The following is a 19570-nucleotide window of genomic DNA, read 5'->3' as shown; positions in this document are numbered from 1 at the left end:
CCTTCCTCTCTCTCTGCCTGCCTCTCTGCCTACTTGTGATCTGTCAAATAAATAAATAAAATCTTAAAAAAAAAAACCTCTATTCCTCAGTTTTATTAGATATATTTTATGTGCTCAATAGTCACATGTGGCTAGTGTCCTTATTGGAAAGTACAGAGGGGATTTCTATCATCACAAAGTTCTACCGGAGAGCCCTGTTCTAAACCATAATTCTAGGGTATACTGTTTTCTAGATTCAAAAGAAAAATGTAATATTTATTAATGAAAAGCTGACTATCTTAATATCTAACATTTAGGTAATGGCTAATTAAAGCATATCCTTGTCAAAGATAATTGTGGTCATTGAAAAGAATGGTTAAAAATAAAAATGGTGGCTTTACCAAAATATGAAAAGTAAGTTAAGGTGTATTAAACTACAGTAATGAACTGTATATTCATTACAACCATAAAATGTATGTGGATAAATAAGAGACGTTATGGCGTTATTTGAGTAGGCAGATAGAATCTAGGGTAAAAGGATACAGGGACTTGGACATTCAAGATCAAGTGGAAATGGGAGAAGTAGGATTGGGAAAACTGGGCATTTCTTCCATGTGATGAGTTCTGGCAATGCCTTCAAGGACAATAAAAAGCCATGTTTCAGGGAAATCAAGAAATTGTACACTTAAGGAAGACGTAGAAAGATACAAGTCTACATATTGGATCTACCTAGGAAATCTAAAGTGAATTATTTGATCATCTAGTTAGTACCAGGAAACTAATAGGCTTTTTAATGTACTCTCACTCAATCCTGATTACAACCCTTTAGTATAATAAAATTCTAGTTTGAGCTAATTTAGTATCAAACAACTATGGACCTTTCTCCTAACCTCAGCCTTTTATTCCAACTACCATTAAACTCCCATCACCTATCCTTCCCTCTTTTAAGGGGAAGGAGTATTGATTTTTATTTCTCTCAAAGGATAATCCTACAACATGTGATCTAGGTTCTATTCCTTCCTGTCTCCTGGATATGATTCATTTTTGTGTCACTGATTGTTTCCTCTACACCTCCTCCGTCTAAAGACAGGTTTGAATCTCTAAAGATGAGCCCTTCGATCTTGCCGTTTCTTTAAGCTTCTCTTCATTGCCATGCTTCAGAACCTCCATTGGTAAACAAAACAAGAATAATTTTTGAATACCTACTGTGTGCTTTAGTGTTTCTCATTTTCACAGCACACTTGGGAGGTTATCATCCCTGTTATATAGGTGATGAAACTGAAGAATGACCTGCCCAAGGATACAAAGCTAGCGTGAAGTAACAGGTGAAATTCACTCAATCAAGTCTGGTCCCATATTGCTCTTAGTCACAAAAAGTACTACTTCATATATTAATACATTATGTTCCTATTATGAACCAATAGCATTTCTTCCATTTTACAAATGAATAGGGGTCCAGGGAATTTAATTTATTTAAGGTTATGAAGCCATATAGAAAAAATGGGATTAAAATGCAGATTGGCTTGATCCCTAAACTTAGGCACTGTCCGCCATTTCATGCTGCACTATGGATCCTGCATTCAAAACTCTACCTAGGGACACCTGGGTGGCTCAGTCAGTTAAACATTTGCTTTCAGCTCAGGTGATGATCTCAGGGTCCTGGGATTGAGCCCTGCATTGGGCTCCCAGCTCAGCAGGAGCCTGTAGTCTGTTTCTCCCACTCCCTCTGCCCCTCCCCTGCTTATGTTCTGCCTCTCAGATCAATCAAGTATTAAAAGAACAAAGAAACAAAACAAAACAACCACCTCTACCTAATAGAGCTAGCAAAGGTGACCAATGACTTGTCAAATCTCGTGGCTCCATTTAAATTTTATCATATACTCAGCTTTTCTATGATTTAGCACTGCTGATTAACCTCACTCTTAAAACGATTCACTTGATTTCCACAATACTGTTTTTGTGGCTCTACCTCTTCAAGCCCTTTTATCATCTATCTGATCTTTCTTACAACTCTTCTGCACATCCCTAACCTAGGTGTTACACCTCTTGTGTCCTTTTTTCCTTCATACTTATGAAATGATTGCCTTTCCTTTTCAGAATATGATTTTACTACTCTCATATGGTTTGGCTTTCTCCCTTTTCCTCCCAGTAGCACTCATCACTTCCTGCTCTTGAGTTCTACGCTCCTTGACTGACTTCAACTTGGACCGTGGAGTCCAGTGATAATATAATCATAAGCAGGTGGATAAGGGACGCTACTGCAGTAGGCTGGGTTCATGAGAACTTTGGAATGTAGGACTTTCTTCATGGAGACTGTTTTTTTAGTCAAATCCATGTTGGAGTTAGATGCTTTAGTCTTTCTTGGCAATTGTCTTTACTTAAGTAAAACCTAGTTACTGTGTAGAGAATGCTGTTACCATATTAGGAGACTTATTTCATGCATGGGAGACCATTCACTATTCCTAATGGAAGCTGATTCTTTGAGCAGTTATTTGAAATGAAGGGGATACTGCAAGAGCACATTTTAGTAGATGAGACCACATTGTTTCTGTAGTGGAAACAATGTTATTTGGAAATTTATTAAAAACAGAAGTGACCCATGTTTTCAGTTGAAATGGAAATTCAACAAACAAGATTTTGGCATCATGGCTATGAGCCTAGGAAAAATATATTTTGCTTAACTCACTGCATGAAATTCAGAAACACATAAAAGGCAGCGAGTTAAGGGTGCTAAGATTCTAATCTTGAAGGGTGCAGAAACAGTCTTGTTACTGGTCTTTCTACTTCTGTTCTATAAAGTTGGCCACACCAGATTAAAGGATCTAGCTCACCTATCCTGTTGAGTGCAAAGGTCTGCTGCCTTGAAGGCATTCAGTAATTGTTTATTGAATGAGGTAATGGCTTTGTCCAAGGATAGTCTTGTTAATAGTAGCATAAAACATAAAGTTGTTAGAGTAATTGTCAATTACTCATTTTTGTAGGCCATCAACCCTTCTCAGCCAGCTTTTTCTTACAATATTTCAAGGACCTTTTAAAATTTATGAATATTTTAAAGTTAGATTTTTGAAGCCTAAAGCAAATGAAACTCTATCACTTCCTGATTAACTCTGAAACAGTCCTGCATTTCTGCAAATAGCAGAAGTTATTTTTAGGGCTAAAATAATGATCTCACTTTCCCAGGCATGTAGCTTCAGCTGTTTTGATTGTGGGCAGGTCAGGAATGTCCAAAATTCATACATGGCCTCATGGTGACTCTCTGCATAAACAAACGTGGTATTTCAAGAGGGACCGTTGTATTAAAAAAGAAACTACATGCAATAAAAAATACTGGATTGTATTTCCAATATTTTGAAATACAATACAAAAAAATTTTTTGGTAAGAAACATTCCATAGAAACTTTTGGGCCTAAAATAGTTTAAAAATTAGGACAAATTAAAATTACACTCAGTGGCCTGGTCTAATTTTAAATGACATCAAGTAATGCACAAAAGCTTAGAACAGATAAGGAGGGACGTTGACAGGTATGTTAAACTTTAGGGTTTAAAGCTACCAAAGCTAGCATGTCTATGCAAATTCTATAGAAAATTATTTTTAAAACTGAAAGACAAAGTACAGGAACCCCGATTAAGGCAGTTAAAACTGGATTTCTTTGGGAGGGGGAGGAATATATAGTAGAGAGAGGATTGTTAGGGAAACTGGAAGGAATAATGGAGAGGTCTAACAACCATATCATTTTCTAGGATTTGTCTCATTTACCCTTCTTTAGAAGATGCAACTAAACAAAAAAGCCGATTTTGGTAAATAAGTTTTAAACAAGTAAGTTTTTTATCATAAAGTTTAATTATGGTTCAGAAAAAATTGAGTGAATAACTTTCTCTGAAAAAATATACTGACTCTGTGTAGACTGCAGTTATTTTGGGGGGCTGGTAAGTTAAATTGCCCTTTTTCTATTCTGAAAATCATAAAAAACCCCATTTCCAGTCTGATTATAGAGATGCATGTGCCCAAAATGGCTGAGAATAAATACAACAAGAAAGGCAAAAGCTGCAAAGCTCAGGGCATGCAACAGACTCTAAGAGAAAGTCTCAGAAATACCCAAAGTGGCAACAAGGAACGTTTGGCTGGAATCTGAAGTTCTTTTCAGTCATCTTTGTCTTTTGCTCCATGTTTAAGGATGCGCGTGAACTCAATATAATTGAAATTTCCCTTTTTGTCGATAGGCGCTTCTCTGTATAGCTCATCCACCTCCTCGTCTGTAAACCGATCTCCCATGGTTGTCAGCAGCTCTCTCAGGTAATCTTCCTGGATGGTGCCTAAAGAAGAAAGAACTGGGGATCAGAATACATACTACTCCGAGGTTTACAAGGAACATCTACACTTGAGCAAGTGTACAGTTCATGTTAAGAACTATAAACATGCAAATATAGGAAATATGGGCTCTTCACATGCTTAAGCCAGCCTCAGCAGACAGCTGCCTAGCTCTATCATCCTGCTCTGCTCTATCAACTTCTGTCCCCAATCTTCGTAATAGGGCCTAAATCTACACCTAAACAACAATAAAGTACGATTAAGGAATCTAAGCCTCAGGGTTCCTTAAAGTAGCATGAATGTTTACAGTTAGTCTTTTTTTTTTTCTTTTCTTTTCTTAAAGTAAGCTCTACGGCCAATGTGGGGCACCCCTGGCCACACTTACTCTGTAAGCAAGCAACACTGAATACCATTATCATAAACATCAATAAAGTGCTTCAGTAGAAAGAATACTGGAGTCTTGAGGTCCAATTCTTTGTTTTCAAGATTTTATTTTTAAGTAATCTCTATATCCCAGGTGGGGCTCCAATTTACATCCTGAGATGAAGAGTCACATGCTTTACTCACTGAGCCAGCCAGGTGCCTTAAGGTCCAGTTTTAACAAGTTACGTTACTTCAGGCATTTCACTTTATCTCTGACTGTAGGTTGTTGGTTTTTTTAAATATGTACAAAGAGATTTTTAATTTCTTTTTTCTTTTTTACACATCTAATTTAAACTTTATAACAAATACAGCCAGGCCCTGAGTGTGTAAAAACATCTGAGCATGTATCTGAGCATTAACTGTCGCAGACACTGGGCTAGGATTTGGGAACGTGGAATGCTGAGTCAATGCTTTTTACTCTGGATTTGTAATACATAAGATTGGATTATACATCAAAATCACCTAGGGAGCTTCAAAAAAAAAAAAAAAAAGTCCAGATGCCACTCTTGATTTATTACCTGGCACTGATTTTTTTTTTTTTTTTTTTAAAGATTTTATTTTTAAGTAATCTCTACACCCATGGGGCTCAAACTCATGAACTGGAGATCAAGAGTTGCACACTTTTCCAGCCAGGCACCCCACGGCACTGGTATTTTTAAAAGGCTTCCCAGGTAATTCACATCATGATGGAAAACCGCTAATGTACTAAGACAAAGTTGACAAATGACCAAACAGAGATTTTTGAAATCTGTAATGTAAAAAGAAAAATCTGATAATATTCTTGTATGTGAAATTAAGCTAAAACATAGACAATATATTCCTATAAAATGAGTTTTAAGAAGGTCCCTTCACAAAAGAAACTCTAAACTTACAGGGTTTTTGCTAATTCCACTCTACATTTAAAAATGTTTCTCAAATGTTAGACTTCTAGCTTGTAGAAATAAATCCTCATCTCCAACCATGTCATTCAACTATCACATAAACCTATCGTCGACTATGTGTGAGGAGGTGTGGTAGGTGCTTAAAGGGGTTACAAAGATGGGAACCTAACACGAAGACAGCCATTGCTCTGAGTGTGGGGAGACTGTGATGACTGGGATTAAGTACACAACTAAAATAGAAGGTCAGGAAGAGAGATAATAAAATACTTCAGATGTAAAACGAAAGGAGAGGCTTCAAGTTTTCTTGGGACCAGGAGAAAACAGTATAAAAACATAAGACTCTATAAAGAATGTGATCATTGAGATGAGTTTGAATAGGTAAAGACATTTTACTCTTTTATGGCTTTATTCCCTTCCATTAAAAAAGTAACAACTGCTCACAGTCAAAAACTCAATCAATACAGAAGTGCCTTTAGGAGGAAAAAAAGTAAGTTTCCTCTGCCTTTCCCTCCCCACACCCAATCCTTTCCAGGTATGACTGTTCAGAATTTGAGTTTTAAGAGGGAAGAGAAGGAGGTATGAGGAAGGCACAGAAGCAGCAATGGTGGAGAGAAGTTAGGACAACAATGCATAGAAGAGCTTGGAAGTTGGGAAGATAATACAATAGTCAAGGATGGTATACCTGAATAGGCCTGATAAGGCCATACTGTGTGTGGAGACCATGCTTCCAACAGCAGACTGCACTTGGACTATTTCAGATAGTTCAAGTAGGGGCGCCTGGGTGACTCAGTTGGTTAAGAGTCCACCTCTTGATTCTGGCTCAGGTCATGATCTCAGGGTCATGGATCGGGTCCCACATCCAGCTCCGCACTAGGCATGGAGCCTGCTTGAGATTTTCTCTCTCCCTCTCCCTTTGCCCTCCCCACCACCCCTCTTTTTCCCTCTCCCTCTCTAAAATAAAATAAGCTAAAATAAAATAGTTCAAGTGATATGTAACTAAAGGGTGTGCCTCCCTTCTCAAAAAAGATGCAATGTGAGTTACTCCTTTACGTGTCCCTTACATGCACTTCTGCCAAAGGATCAAGCATTTATGTAGTTAACTTTTTTTTTCCTTTTAAGATTTTATTTATTTATTTGGCAGACAGAGACCACAGTAGGCAGAGAGGCAGGGAGAGAGAGAGAGGAGGAAGCAGGCTCCCTGCTTAGCAGAAAGCCCGATGTGGGGCTCGATCCCAGGACCCTGAGATCATGACCTGAGCCAAAGGCAGAGGCTTTAACCCACTGAGCCACCCCGGCGCCCCTAACTTTTGGGGTTTTTTAAGAGTTAATTCTATGCCAGCAGTACGCTAAGCACTTCATATATAAATTATCTCACTTCCTCATTTCATCCATACAAGAACCCTATGAGGTAGGTAATATTACTGCCCATTTTGTAGTTATAAAAACAGAGGCTTAGAGTTAAGTAATTTGCCCCAAATCACACAGCTATCATATAGAAACCGGCATATGAAACCAGAGAGCCTGATTCTAGAGCAAAAAGTTTAGATAACTAGATGTAAACAATCTGAGGGCTGAGAGGTACCTGATAAATATAGGACTGTACTAGGGTCATGGCCTATAGCAATCCAAACTTTTTCCAAGATTGCTCTGGTGAAAGTTATTCATTCAACACAATTACAGAGAGACTAACCCTTGTGGAGTTATTCTAGTAAAAGGGTAACATAAGTTTCCTAGAGAAGTTCCAAATGCACCTATTAAACTGTAAATTAAATATTTAGGGGTAGAGGCAGTAAAATGAGTGATTAACATGCCACAGGAAAAGCCTGTCCCTAAAACAGGTATGGTATAAACCTGAGGATATTATGTCATCATAGTTCAAGTTATTATATGTTTTAGTTACCACAACCAAAAATTAAATCACTTGGTAATTAAAGGTTACCTCAGACTTACCAGTTGCTTCTTCATCAAAGCAAGCGAAAGCATTTCTGATGACATCTTCCGGATCTGTGCCATTTAACTTTTCACCAAACATAGTGAGAAACATGGTAAAATTTATGGGCCCAGGAGCCTCATTCATCATGGCATCCAGATACTCATCAGTTGGATTTTTTCCTAAATAAAAAGGAGGGTCATAATTTTAATTACATCACAAAAGGCACCAAGTATTCAACATACTGAACATTTTGACATGAGAGATTATCATTTATACACTTTGCTGTTTGTATTCACAATAGTAAAACTTTGGGGAAAAGTCTTCTCAATGAATAAGGCCTGTATTAAGAGTCTAGAAATTGTATGCTATTCCACTGGGATGTTAGGAGGAATAATACTGTTGCTCTCATAATACCAGTGTTTAGAACACACACATATAATACACTGGCCCCCAGCTCAATCCTGAGACCTAGCCAGGTGGTCCAAGGACCACACTTTGGGGAACACTGTTCCAGACTTTCAATCTTGGTAAACTACAACATTATTAGATTGGTTTCACAGGCATTATAGAAATTCTATTTAGTCTTTAATATTAAAACTGATCATTACCTAAGGAGGCAAGCATATCATGCAAATCTTCCTTGTCAATGAAACCATCTCTGTTCTGATCAATCATGTTGAAGGCCTCTTTGAATTCCTGAATCTGTGACTGATCAAACATGGCAAATACGTTGGATGTTGCGCGCTGGGGGCGCTTCTTGGTGGTCTTGGTCTTTGCCCTTTTGCTCGACATGGTGGTGTTTAAATCCTAATTAGGAAGGGAAATGCAAAAAGAAAAAAAATAAAGATTATTAGAAAGTAAACTGAATAAAACTTCCTGACATGTCTGAGCTACTTAGAGATGTACCTAAGAACTACTCAGCAGAATAGTACCACTTAGCAAAAAAACTCACTCAACTAATCAAACTATTACTTACAAAACCAAACTAAAAAGAGAAAAGCCAGACTCATGTTTTCATTTTGCTCATCCTTAGTAGTCACGATATCTAATAAACAGCCTGTCACTAACTTCGAATTCCAGACTAAAACCAACATAAATTCAAAGCTCAGAGCCTATGAACAAGATTTTATGTCTCCCATACTGCTGGATAGCCAGATAAAGTACTGATAACCAAATCTACTGGTTTAATAGCAATAGAGAAAGCAAGAAGCAAAATAGAGGTACCCTGGGGAAATAGAACTGGTTCTATACTCCAGTGTTATGGCAGTACAAGGGAATACTAATTCATCTTCAGCAAGTCTATCCTGCAGCCCTAGCCTAAACTAGGTATCCCACTCTAAGGCAGACAGAAAAGTATGAAGGAAGACTAATTGATGGAATAGATCTTCATCTCTTAATTTCCACTGTCAAATAGCATTCTTCCACTTGCAACTAACAATTTTAACTGTACCCTCGCTTCTGGAATCCAAGTAGTTTTAAAAACGTATTTGTTGAAAAGCTAACTGAAAAGTATAAAAAACTATGAATTCAACTATAATTTATTTCCGCTCTATCCAAACCAATTTCTTGCACAGAGCCAAGCTAAATCACTTGAGGTGACTACATTCTCTAGACAAAAATCATAGCACAACAGTTTTAAAAGCTCTTTAGTTCTTTTTAAAGAAGTTTTAGAAAGCATTTTAAGAGCTATGGAAGCGAACTTTGTTCTCCAATCTAAATTTATCCCCGTAAAATTTAAGTTAAAAATTAAAAAAAGAAAAAGCCTAATAATGCCTAAAATTGAAAAGGCAATTTTCCTTTCAACACTCAATCTTTAAAAGACTACAAAAATTCGCTTGGAATGAAAAGCCACATAGCTGTCAGATAACAAAATTTTACCGTACCATCCTTCAGAGCCGGGGTGGCAATGGTAGTCTGCAAAACCTCTACCAGCAAGACTAGGCCACTGTATTGAGTTATATTCTTCCAAGCAGGCCTAAAATAGGCACTCCTGATTTCACTCTCTGACCAGGACAACAATTTTAAAGCTTACGTTCTGAAAACAACATTTAGCTATGATGTAGCAAAACACTATGCCCTTGCTCTAAAAATAAATCTGTGGACTGCAAAGAATGAAGTACTACCTAGATCTCAGCACTGCACAGTGACCTCAGAATACAATGGTTCCTATGAGCTTAAAGTTATTTCTTACATTCTTCTTTGATGATACCACATCACCCAGACTAAATTCAATTATAGAAATAATTAGAAAAGCTCTGCTTCAGATTTTTTTTTTAAGGCTAAATCTGTTCTCAGATTTTAGTAGGAAATTCCACAAAGGAGAGTCACAAATTCCAGGCTGTCCAACAGAGCACTCGGTGATACATTGGAATGTGGTTTTTGGTAAGATATACCCTACCCAACACAGAAGTTATGATATACACTCCTCCCCAATTAACAAGGTTTCTTTAATCACAATTTGGGAGGCTGCCTATCATAATTTATCTGCACCATTCTCGAATGTTTATTATTCTGCAACACCTTTTGGGGTAGTGAATACCATTATTATCTAAACTACACAGGGCTGTAATTTTTCCCTCTATTCTAAATGTACTTGCAAAAACTACAAAGAATTACAGTGCATATTATTCCTCCATCTCTTAACTGTACTCAAGGACTTGGGCGAGTGTCTGAGACCCAATGAGTGACACAGATTGACCAGTCCACCTTTTTAGTATTTTAGGCATGCCATGTCTTTGCAAACCAAAGCATGTCTTTAAAAATAGTCTGTTTTGACAACACTGTCTTCCCCTCATGAGGCAGGAATGCCAGCTATTTTAAGAACAAAGAAACTGATGAGAATCATAGGTCAAATGGTTGGCAGATTTTTTAAAACTATAAAACCTCATAATATTAAATTTGGTGGGCAACCTCTAGGTACCTTTTAAAAACACTTAGTTTGCACTATAAAGTTATATATATTTGTTTTAATTTTAAAGTATTTCCCATTAGTCATTCTTTTATTCATTTTATTTTTCTTTTTAAAAGATTTTATTTATTTACTTGACAGAGATCACAAATAGGCAGAGAGGCAGCAGAGAGAGAGGAAGGGAAGCAGGCTCCCTGTGGAGCAAAGCCCCGGACCCTGGGATCATGACCCGAGCTAAAAGGAGGGGCTTAACCCTCTGAGCCACCCAGGCGCCCCCATTAGTCTTTCTTTTAATCATACGTTATTTAAATCTGTATTTCATTGTAAAATAGTTTGTAAAAATTATAAAGGTTTTTGGGATTTTTTTTTTTTGGTCATCACTTTGTCTCACGAAGAACTTTTCTTTAGCTCAATGAATACTTAATCATTAGTCTTTAATATGATCATTTAATGACATCAGTGTACATCAAGTATCAATAGTGTTAAACACTACTTAAGAATTAAGAAATGTAAGGAAGTGTCCTATCTTCAAGAAGCTTGAAATCTAGTTGGGGAAGCAACTCTAAAGAAATTAAATGATTGGTTAAACTTATGATATGATTCACAGTTTTCATTCCTGAAACAGGACTCTTAAGTTAAAATAATGTGTGACAATAATGAAAAATAAAAGTGGTAAATGATTATCAAATACTGTAAGCTGAGAAAGATCTTTTTTCTAAAAGATTGAGGAAGTGGGGAAAGACCTTGAAAAACCTTGTACCATTTAAGAGCTGCAAGACATCCTTAGTATTAAGAGATTCAAATAATAGTTTTAATTCTAACAAATTAAGGTAGTTAATTCTACCAAAACTGGTAGTATAATGTTAGGCAAGTTACTACCCGGGCCTTTTTTTTTTTCCAAGGAGATTGTGTTCTTGTGTATGAGTTTATCTTCCACAGAAACCAGGAGCCCCCCAGCAATAGGCAGTTCAGCTTCACAGTAAGTTGCTCTAAAGGGAAGTGTGGCGTTTTTTCCCTACCAAACTAAAAGTATGGGTGGAGGGGTGCCTGGGTGGCTAAGCTAGTTAAGCATCTGTCTTCGGCTCAGGTCATGATCCCAGGGTCCTGAACTGAGTCCCACATAGGGTTCCCTGCTCAGTGGGGAGCCTGCTTCTCCCTCTCCCTCTGTGCCTCTCCCCACACCCCTCATGTACACGCATGTACTTTCTTTCTTGCTCACTTGCTCTATCTCGAATAAATAAAATCTAAAAAAAAATATATGGGTGGAATAAACACTGACGTAGAGGGACCCAAATAAGTGACAGTGCTATAATCCCAAAGAGCAGATCACTTATGATATTATCACTGTCTTCCCTTCAGTATGATTCTAGTTCATTATCCACTTTTACTTTCCCCAAACGAGTGAGACTAACTCTCCTCATGTAACAAGCCTTCAGCAAATGCACAACTCCCACAGAAGTTTAGAAAGTTAAGGTAAGAAACATTGAAAATACTTTATGCATCAATGTAAGCATTCTTTATATAGGACGGGAAGATGTAGGCATCTGAGATTTTCAAGTTAAGAGTATTCTCACTCATTGTAAGTAAGAGCCTGGAGTCTATTTTTGAAGCACTTAATGAAAGATCTTTGGCGTGAAGACGCATTTGTTGTATGAAACTTTAAAGCAGGGAAACTTTCAGTACAGGTGTCTATGAAATATTAAAGAATTTCAGATGCACAAGAAAGTGAATGAAACAGTCAGTGGTGGTCAAGAAGATTCAGTTTACAGATTTACAGGACTATAACCTTGTTTTATTTATTTTTCTTTAAGATTTTATTTATTTATTTGACAGAGAGAGAGATCACAAGTAGGCAGAGGGGCAGGCAGAGAGAGGGGGAAGCAGGCTCCTCGCTGAGCAGAGAGCCCAATGTGGGGCTCGATCCCAGGGCCCTGAAATAATGACCTGAGACCAAGGCAGAGGCTTAACTCACTGGGCCACCCAGGGGCCCCTAACCTTGTTTTAAATCAGGAGAGGTAAATGTCGGAACAATGTATTTGTGTGTGTGTGTGTGTGTGTGTGTGTGTGTGTGCGTGTGTGTTTTAGTTTGATCAAATAGGAAGAGACTCAATTCAGGGTTATGACAAAAGGAGGAATAAAAATCACATAAGGAAGATGTTACATAGATAAAGTGGTAGAAGAGGCTTTTCCGACACATCAAGGGAAACCGGAACATTTTTCAGCCTCTCTACATACTATGGTTTCATTTATAAATTGGTATTGATCCATACTAATATTAAGATTACTCTAGTTATAATCCTAGAATGTAACATTTATGAAGTGGTAATAAATGTAAAATAATCTAGAGGTTTTTCTCCCTACAGAACAGACACCCAAACTGATCATATTCTAGGAAAATATACATTCTTCAAGGAAAACACCAATCTTAGAAAACACTTCCTAGTGGTGCGCCTGGGTGGCTCAGTCAATTAAGTGTCTGACTCTTGATTTCAGCTCAGGTCTCAATCTCAGGGTGTTGAGTTCAAGCCCTGGAGGGGTTCCACCCTGGGCCTGGAGCCTACTTAAAGAAAAAGAAAACAAAACAAACAAAAACACTTCCTAGTGTAATAGCATGTAGTATCCAGACCAAATCAACTGTTTCATTTAATCAATGTACTTTATCCTCAAGCTAAGCATGTGATTTTTTGGAGCCAACCGCAGTTTTAAAAAAAATACATTTTCAGGCTGGTGCTTCCTTTCCAAATGAACCAAGTTTTCACTTCCTACGCAAACTTCCGGTTGAAGGTAGGATTAGATCTCAGACTGCCACACCCAAAGTTCTTAGCGTTCGACAATGGCAATTAAGTTGTCAGGGTTTGCTTGCCAGTAAAGCCTCACTCTTGAAAATGGAAAGCTTTTCTGGTTAAGTTTTACCAAAAGCCTTCCAAAACATAAAACAGACAGTAGTTATTTTAAGAAATACTCTCTCCTTTCGTCTTCAGATATAAAACATTTCGCGTTTAACTTAAAATCTCAACTGAACCCTTATTTCTGTTCCCAAGTTCTGTTTAGAAATATATTCTTTCATATACCTACTCAACTACTGTAAAAGGAAATATTTCGGTAAACTGACATAACCCAAAGTCTCCATCCAAAAGGAATTTGGTGTTGCATTTTGGAATTTTCTCAAGCTGCAAACTACACCGATAACCCCTTTGTAAAATATCACTTAAGAAAAGTTCTAATCATAGAAGGGGATGCTGAGCTGAGGAAATTGCTAATTTGAGTTGGTTATTCCTACTAAACGTGGCCACACAGCTGCAACAACAGCTGCAGCATGGGGGACACTGGGCTTCGGATTTTGCGCAAACTCTCCTGAATCGGGCAAGTTTACGTTAGAAACTAAACTTAGTGCTGGAGTCAGCGCCGCAGGACTCGGGTTTCGCAGGCCCGGCTGTCGCCGGAGTTCGCGGCGCCAGCGAGCTAAGTCACATTTGCTGAGCTCCAAGTTTGGGCAAAGGGACAAAGTTCGCGCCTCGGTACTTCCGGGCGTGACTTCGATCCCGGAGCTCGCCCTTGAGCCCGGAACCAGGGAACCCGCCAGTACACCTGCCCAGGTGCGCTCCCGGCGCTGGCGGCCCGCCGCCAAGCCGCAGCCCACCCAGCCGCCCCCGAGGAGATGGGTCCCCGGGATGGGCCTCACGCGCCGGGTCGCGAGCACCACTCACCCTGCACAGCCGCGAGAATCCGAGCACTTGGGTAACCCCCTCGCTGCCCTGGCTGCTGCTATCAACACTCTTCTACTCCCAGACCCCCTAAAGCCAATACTTCCGGCCTCCGCTCAGCAAACCGGAAGGGAGCCCAGTCACCATTGTCGGCCGACAGAGTGGGCTTGACTTAATAGAAAGGGGACGGGTGGGGGGAGTCCCCAGTGTGCTGGAAGGGTGCAGTTTTGAATGAGTGCACGGGAAGGTGTATAAAGCGGGAGACTCCGAACACAGAGTATTCTGTAATGGTTCGTGTAAAGGTTCGACTGAGTTTTTGTCTTTTTATACCTCCTCTTACAAGGTAAGCTTTTCTTTCCCCCTTTCCTGTTGGCAAATGGGTGAGCCTGTCCTGTAGGTCGGCCTCCCGGCACATTCCAGAGCACGGCCAGGGGCGGGGCCCGTTAGCCCAAGTCCTTTTAGGGACATCGCAGAGAGGGCTGCGGGCCCACGTGATCCGCCCCCGCGCGGCTCCAGAGCGCCAGGCCCCAGGCGCGGGCGGGTCGTGCGCGTGCGCGTGCACGTACGCGCGGGGCTCGCTCTCGGTCTGCGTCTTGGCCTGTGAGGCTTTCGGGTGGGAGGCTTAATCTCTGCCTACTGTGCTGTCTTTTGAAGAGTCCCACCCCTCCTACACTGGAGCAAACCTTCGGAAGTCCCCAGGGCCCTCAGCCAAGCGGTCACTATCTTTTTTCGGCCCTGACGGATTTCGTGAGGTCACGAATGATGAAGAATTCTTCCTTCTTCAAAAACGTGGGCTGGTATTTTTCCCACCAGCGCCCCGGTTAACAAGGAAAGACTGGATCTGACTAGGAAGGAAGACCGATGACCGGCAAGAGCTAATTGAATCTTGCCCCTACTTCTCACTGTGATGCAGACTTGTGGCCTGGTGAAAATAGGAGTAAAAAGTCGGGCCTCTTTCTTAGCTCTCCTTTCCTTGGGCAGCTTCTAACAATGCATCTTATTAAAGGAAAGCCCTCCCCAGTTCTGTCCTTTTCCGTCCAAGTCTGGTGAGGAAGACTGGTGCCGGTCACCTCAGCTCTTCTGAGCTCATCTGTGACAGGAGTGAATTGGATCCGGTAACGCTGAGATCACCTCAGCACTAATTAAGTTCCAGTGCCTAATGTGGGTCATGTAGCGAGAACAGTTCAGACTTGGGGTGGCCTATGGCTCTTGCCTCACACTTGAATCACCCTGCTGAAAAGGAAGGTAAAAGCTGCTGAATAATCTATTCTAAATATTAACTATAGGTTCGAGGACACCAGGAACATTTTATCTGTTAACCAGTGGCATATTTCAAAGTTAACATTGAGGTAAAATCACTGAAAAATAAATGCCCTAATTCTGTAGTGTGAGTGACACAAAGATGATTAGTTTCGTGCACTGCCTTGATAATAAGAATAACTTGTTGTGCTGGTTAAAAATACAAAATACTGGTGCCTTACCTCCAACCTAATGATTCAGAATCTTCTAGAGCAAGTCCTGTGAAGCCATCTATTTAACTGGGGTCTAAGTTAATTTTACTCTGTGGGGATGCAGAACTAGACAGCTTAGGGCCTAAGACTTACACAGTGACAGGGCCAACTCCAGATGGCTTGGTGGTAGGGAGCCGCAGTTTGGTTTTGGAGTTTGACTTGGGCAGCAGTGTGAGCACCCTGCAGTGTACTCACACCTCCACAGAGTGGTGGCCTGCCACCACTGAGAGCAGGAGCCTTTCAAATGCTGTCCATATCTTTAATCCACAATGAAATGGGTAGTTCAGTGTTCTCAGTTCAAAAAGTAGCAGGATTCTTTGCTTCTATATTGTCAGATGTGCTTGGTTTGTCTTCTTTCTTTCCAGTCAGTCAACAGGTATTACACAGCAAATGCATTTCCAAGCAGTGTGGTGGGTATTATGGTTTACGCTATTTGAACTAGGGCATAGTTGCTACCTCTGGGATGGAGGGAGAGGGAGCAGAAAGAGTTGCAAATGCACAGGGAGTATCAGGGAACAGTTGTAAAACAGATCATTGCAGTGCAATTAAGTCAGGCATTTAGAAGGAACACAGAGAAGGAAATAAACCTGTCTGGGGATTTGTGGAAGGTGGCCCCTAAAGGACTATTAAAGAACTGATTCTAAAAGTCAATGGGGAAGGGCACCTGGCTGGCTCAGTCTCCAGAGCATGTGACTCTTGATCTGGGGTTAAGAGTTCCAGCCCCATGTTGAGCATAGAGCTTACTTAAAAAAATAAAATAAAATAAAAAAGAAAAGAAAAAGTAAAAGTTAAAAAAAAAATCAGTAGGAAAGGAAAGGAGAGATTCCAAGCAAATGGAGGAGCATGCTTGATTGTCTGAAGGTGATCAGTAGAACTGGCTGATTGAAGATGAACAGGAATGGTGTGGTCAGTGTTCATTCATTCATTTATTCATTCCATAAGTAACTCTGGGTATTTAAAGGTTAACAAGCCAGTGTGGAAAATAAAAATCTTAATAAAATGTTTTTCAAATTTCCATCTAGTGTACTGATACCTAGTTTTAATGATTGGACCCACTGCCAAAGACCTATGACTCTATGATATCTCTGTTCTGAACCTCACAGGAGACTTTTGCCCTCAGGTAACAATCTCCTTTTTACCTTATTACTAGAAGTTTAGAGACTTGGGTTCTTCATATCTTTCCTTTAGCCTACTCGGTAACACTGAGGGTGGGTCCCTCAGCTGCTCTGAGCCCCAATTTTCTGATTTGTAAAATGGGAATAACATCCGTCCTGCCAGTTTTATAGAGTTTTCTGATTAAACGAGATAGTTGATGTGAGAAGTCTTAAGTACAGTGTCGCTCTCGCCAGCAAGAACGACCCGCAAAACGTGATGAGGAGCAAACTTCTTTATTAGGGTTTCTTTGTTCTCCTCTTCTACAAGCAAGTTCTGGCAATATATACATGTAGGCGGTCCAGCCCGACTATCCAATCACTGCCCCGTGCACGCGGTCTCCTCGTGGACCCTTACGTAACCGCGTAGGGCTCTATTGTTCTCAAGCAGTGATCATGCATTTCTCTCTTGGCTCCTGGTGCTGTTCATGTGTCAGCCACGAGCGCACCCAAACCCTACCTAGCCAATCATTCTCACTTCCTCAATCTTCAGGCATTTTCGTCTACGTGACTCCTTGCATCTGCTGGATGGCTCTCCACAGTACAGAACAGTGGCTTTCAAACTTTTGATTGAAACTCAGTGTCTAAGAAATTTGTATCACTGGTACCTGTGTGGCTCAGTTGATTAAGTGTTTCTGTTTGGTTCAGGTCATGATCTCAGGGTCCTGAGATCGAGCCCTGCATCGGGTTCCCTGCTTAGTGGGAAGCCTGCTTCTCCCTCTCCCTCTGCCAATCCCCCTGCTTGTGCTCTCTCTCTCAAATAAACACATAAAATCTTAATTTTTTTTCTAAAAATATTTTTTTTCTAAAAAAAAAATAGAGATTTATATCACTAAGCAGTATTTGAGTACCTATGATGTTTTCTATTCTGTGTCAATTTTATGTCCTTTAACTTTTTAAAAATGCTCCTTAAGACCCACTACATGTGAGTTTATGATCCACTAATGCAGAGGTTCTCAACCAGGGGCAACTTTTTCCCCTAAGGGAATATTTGGCAATGTCTGGAGACATTTTTGATTTTCACATCCAGGGAGCTGCTACTGGCATCTTGTGCAGAGAGGCCAAGAATACTGCTAAACATTCCACAACGTACAGGCTAGCCCCCCACGGCAGAGCATTATTTGGCCCATAATGTCAGTACTGAGGTTGAGAAAACCTTGCATTAATGTTTCAGGAACTCTGAGTATATAGTATTTGATTCTTGTGGGGTACTGTAATTCTTAAAAGGACACTATTGCTCTTGCCTTGAGGTGAGGCTTTTTTGTGAGTCCAGAGAAATCCAAAGGGAGAAAGAAAAGGAGTTTACATTAGTACATAACTATTATGTGCTTGGTATTCTACCAAAGCATTTTTATCATTTAGTTCTTACAACAACCCTGTGAGGTGGGTATTATTACCTTCATTTTACAGATTAGAAAACTAAGCTCAAATACTTTAATGATTTGCCAGTGTTACCCAAAGGATAATAAGAGAACCAGGATTATAACTCTAGTCTCTGTGCTTGTCAGGGAATAGGATAGAAGGGAGGACTGGGGCCAGAATTTCTTACTCGTGTATTCCTAACTTCTAGGATAGTGCCTAATTATCCATGAATGCCAGTAAATATTTGGTAACTGGTTATTTGTTCAAATGCACATAACTGGTAAATAGCCTAACCCAAAACCCACATTTTATTTTACAATCCTGTGCTCTCTTTGGTTCAAGAAGGGAAACTCCTTACCCAAACAACAGGAAGCATGGCTGAATTAACCTTTAGCATTTACTGCCGAAGTTGGTAATTTCCTAGTGATCACTTAAATTTTTATCGCATGTAAGAAAATTTTGAATGGTGAGAGACATGGCTTACATTCTGGTTTTGCCTACATAAATGGAATTCTAATCCTTTCTACACAAACTAGGATGTGACAAATTAGCATTAATCCAGGAAAACAGTAGGAGGAGCTCCTTTCTTTTAAATGAAGTTAAGACCTTTAAATTAATCTTTATGGAAATTAGTTTTAAAGCTCCAAAGCTACAAATAAGTGTATTAAAAGGGAATAGAAAGTTATACATAAAGAATTCTTTTAAAAATTAATTGCAATTATTTTAAAATTCAGGAATGATATACAAGATAAATGAAATAGTGTGGAATTGAATTAAGAATATTTGGGGGGTGGGGTGCCTGTTTGGCTCAGTCGGTTAAGCTGCTGACTCTTGGTTTAGGCTCAGGTCATGATCTCAATGTCCAGGGATTGAGCCCCATGATCACTGAGCTCCCAGATCAGCAGGGAGCCTGTTTGAGAATTCGCTCTACCTGTCTCCCTTTGCCCCTCCTCCTGCTTGCATGTGCTCTCTTTTCTCTTTCTCAAATACATAAATCTTTAAAAAATAATATTTGGAAAAAGTTATTATTTTCATACTAATAAATTTGGAAAAAAAATTCCTTAGAAAAATTAAAATGCTAAAGAAGATTCAAGAAAAGAGAATATGAATAAACCAAACCAAGAGAAGAAATAAGATTTATCTAGAAAATAATTTACCTTACCCTGATAATTAAAGAAATGCTTCTCTAGTGATTAAAAGACAAATACAAAATCACAAACTGTTTTGAAATATATAGCTTAATGATACTACTAATAATTTGTTAATGAATGAATATAGTAATCAACTTATATTTGCTGAGTTAATCTTGTGAAGCAGATTTTTTATTAAATACTCCCAAATAAAACCGATACTTAAAGCAAAAATTATGGCTTAGGCTTACTTCAGTCAGTCCTTTAGTTTTCTAATCT

At 39.4% G+C, this 19570-nt stretch overlaps 2 protein-coding genes across 8 annotated transcripts in view; one reads left to right on the top strand and one right to left on the bottom strand.

Annotated features, from left to right (window-relative positions):
- Positions 1 to 3797: 3797 nt before the first annotated feature.
- Positions 3798 to 14268, bottom strand: LOC116571628 (myosin regulatory light polypeptide 9). Of its 2 annotated transcripts, none has more exons than XM_032309706.1 (4): positions 9409 to 9507; positions 8134 to 8332; positions 7543 to 7704; positions 3798 to 4293 (listed from the first exon to the last, which is right to left on the bottom strand). In XM_032309706.1, exons 1-4 carry the CDS (start codon positions 9409 to 9411, stop codon positions 4121 to 4123), a joined length of 537 nt encoding a protein of 178 aa, XP_032165597.1. In that variant the 5' UTR covers positions 9412 to 9507; the 3' UTR covers positions 3798 to 4120. The 2 variants fall into 2 exon arrangements, with proteins under 2 accessions (XP_032165597.1, XP_032165598.1); XM_032309707.1 differs by lacking the exon at positions 9409 to 9507 and adding an exon at positions 14141 to 14268 and having other exon boundaries at positions 4075 to 4293.
- Positions 13838 to 19570, top strand: part of MYOM1 (myomesin 1) — a 161579-nt gene continuing 155846 nt past the window's right edge. For 4 of the 6 annotated variants that reach the window (XM_032309701.1, XM_032309702.1, XM_032309698.1 and 1 more), the window contains exon 1: positions 14383 to 14480. The gene's annotated coding sequence lies outside the window, so the exon portion shown is untranslated. Of the gene's footprint in view, positions 14030 to 14382; positions 14481 to 16704; positions 16769 to 19570 lie in introns of those variants that run through there. The other 2 variants (XM_032309700.1, XM_032309699.1) reach the window with 2 other exon arrangements.

This window comes from Mustela erminea, chromosome 13, assembly GCF_009829155.1.
Source record: "Mustela erminea isolate mMusErm1 chromosome 13, mMusErm1.Pri, whole genome shotgun sequence".
Lineage (NCBI taxonomy): Eukaryota > Metazoa > Chordata > Mammalia > Carnivora > Mustelidae > Mustela > Mustela erminea.
The sequence above is the reverse complement of the archived record's forward strand: the minus strand, read 5'-3'. Positions and strand labels throughout refer to the sequence as shown.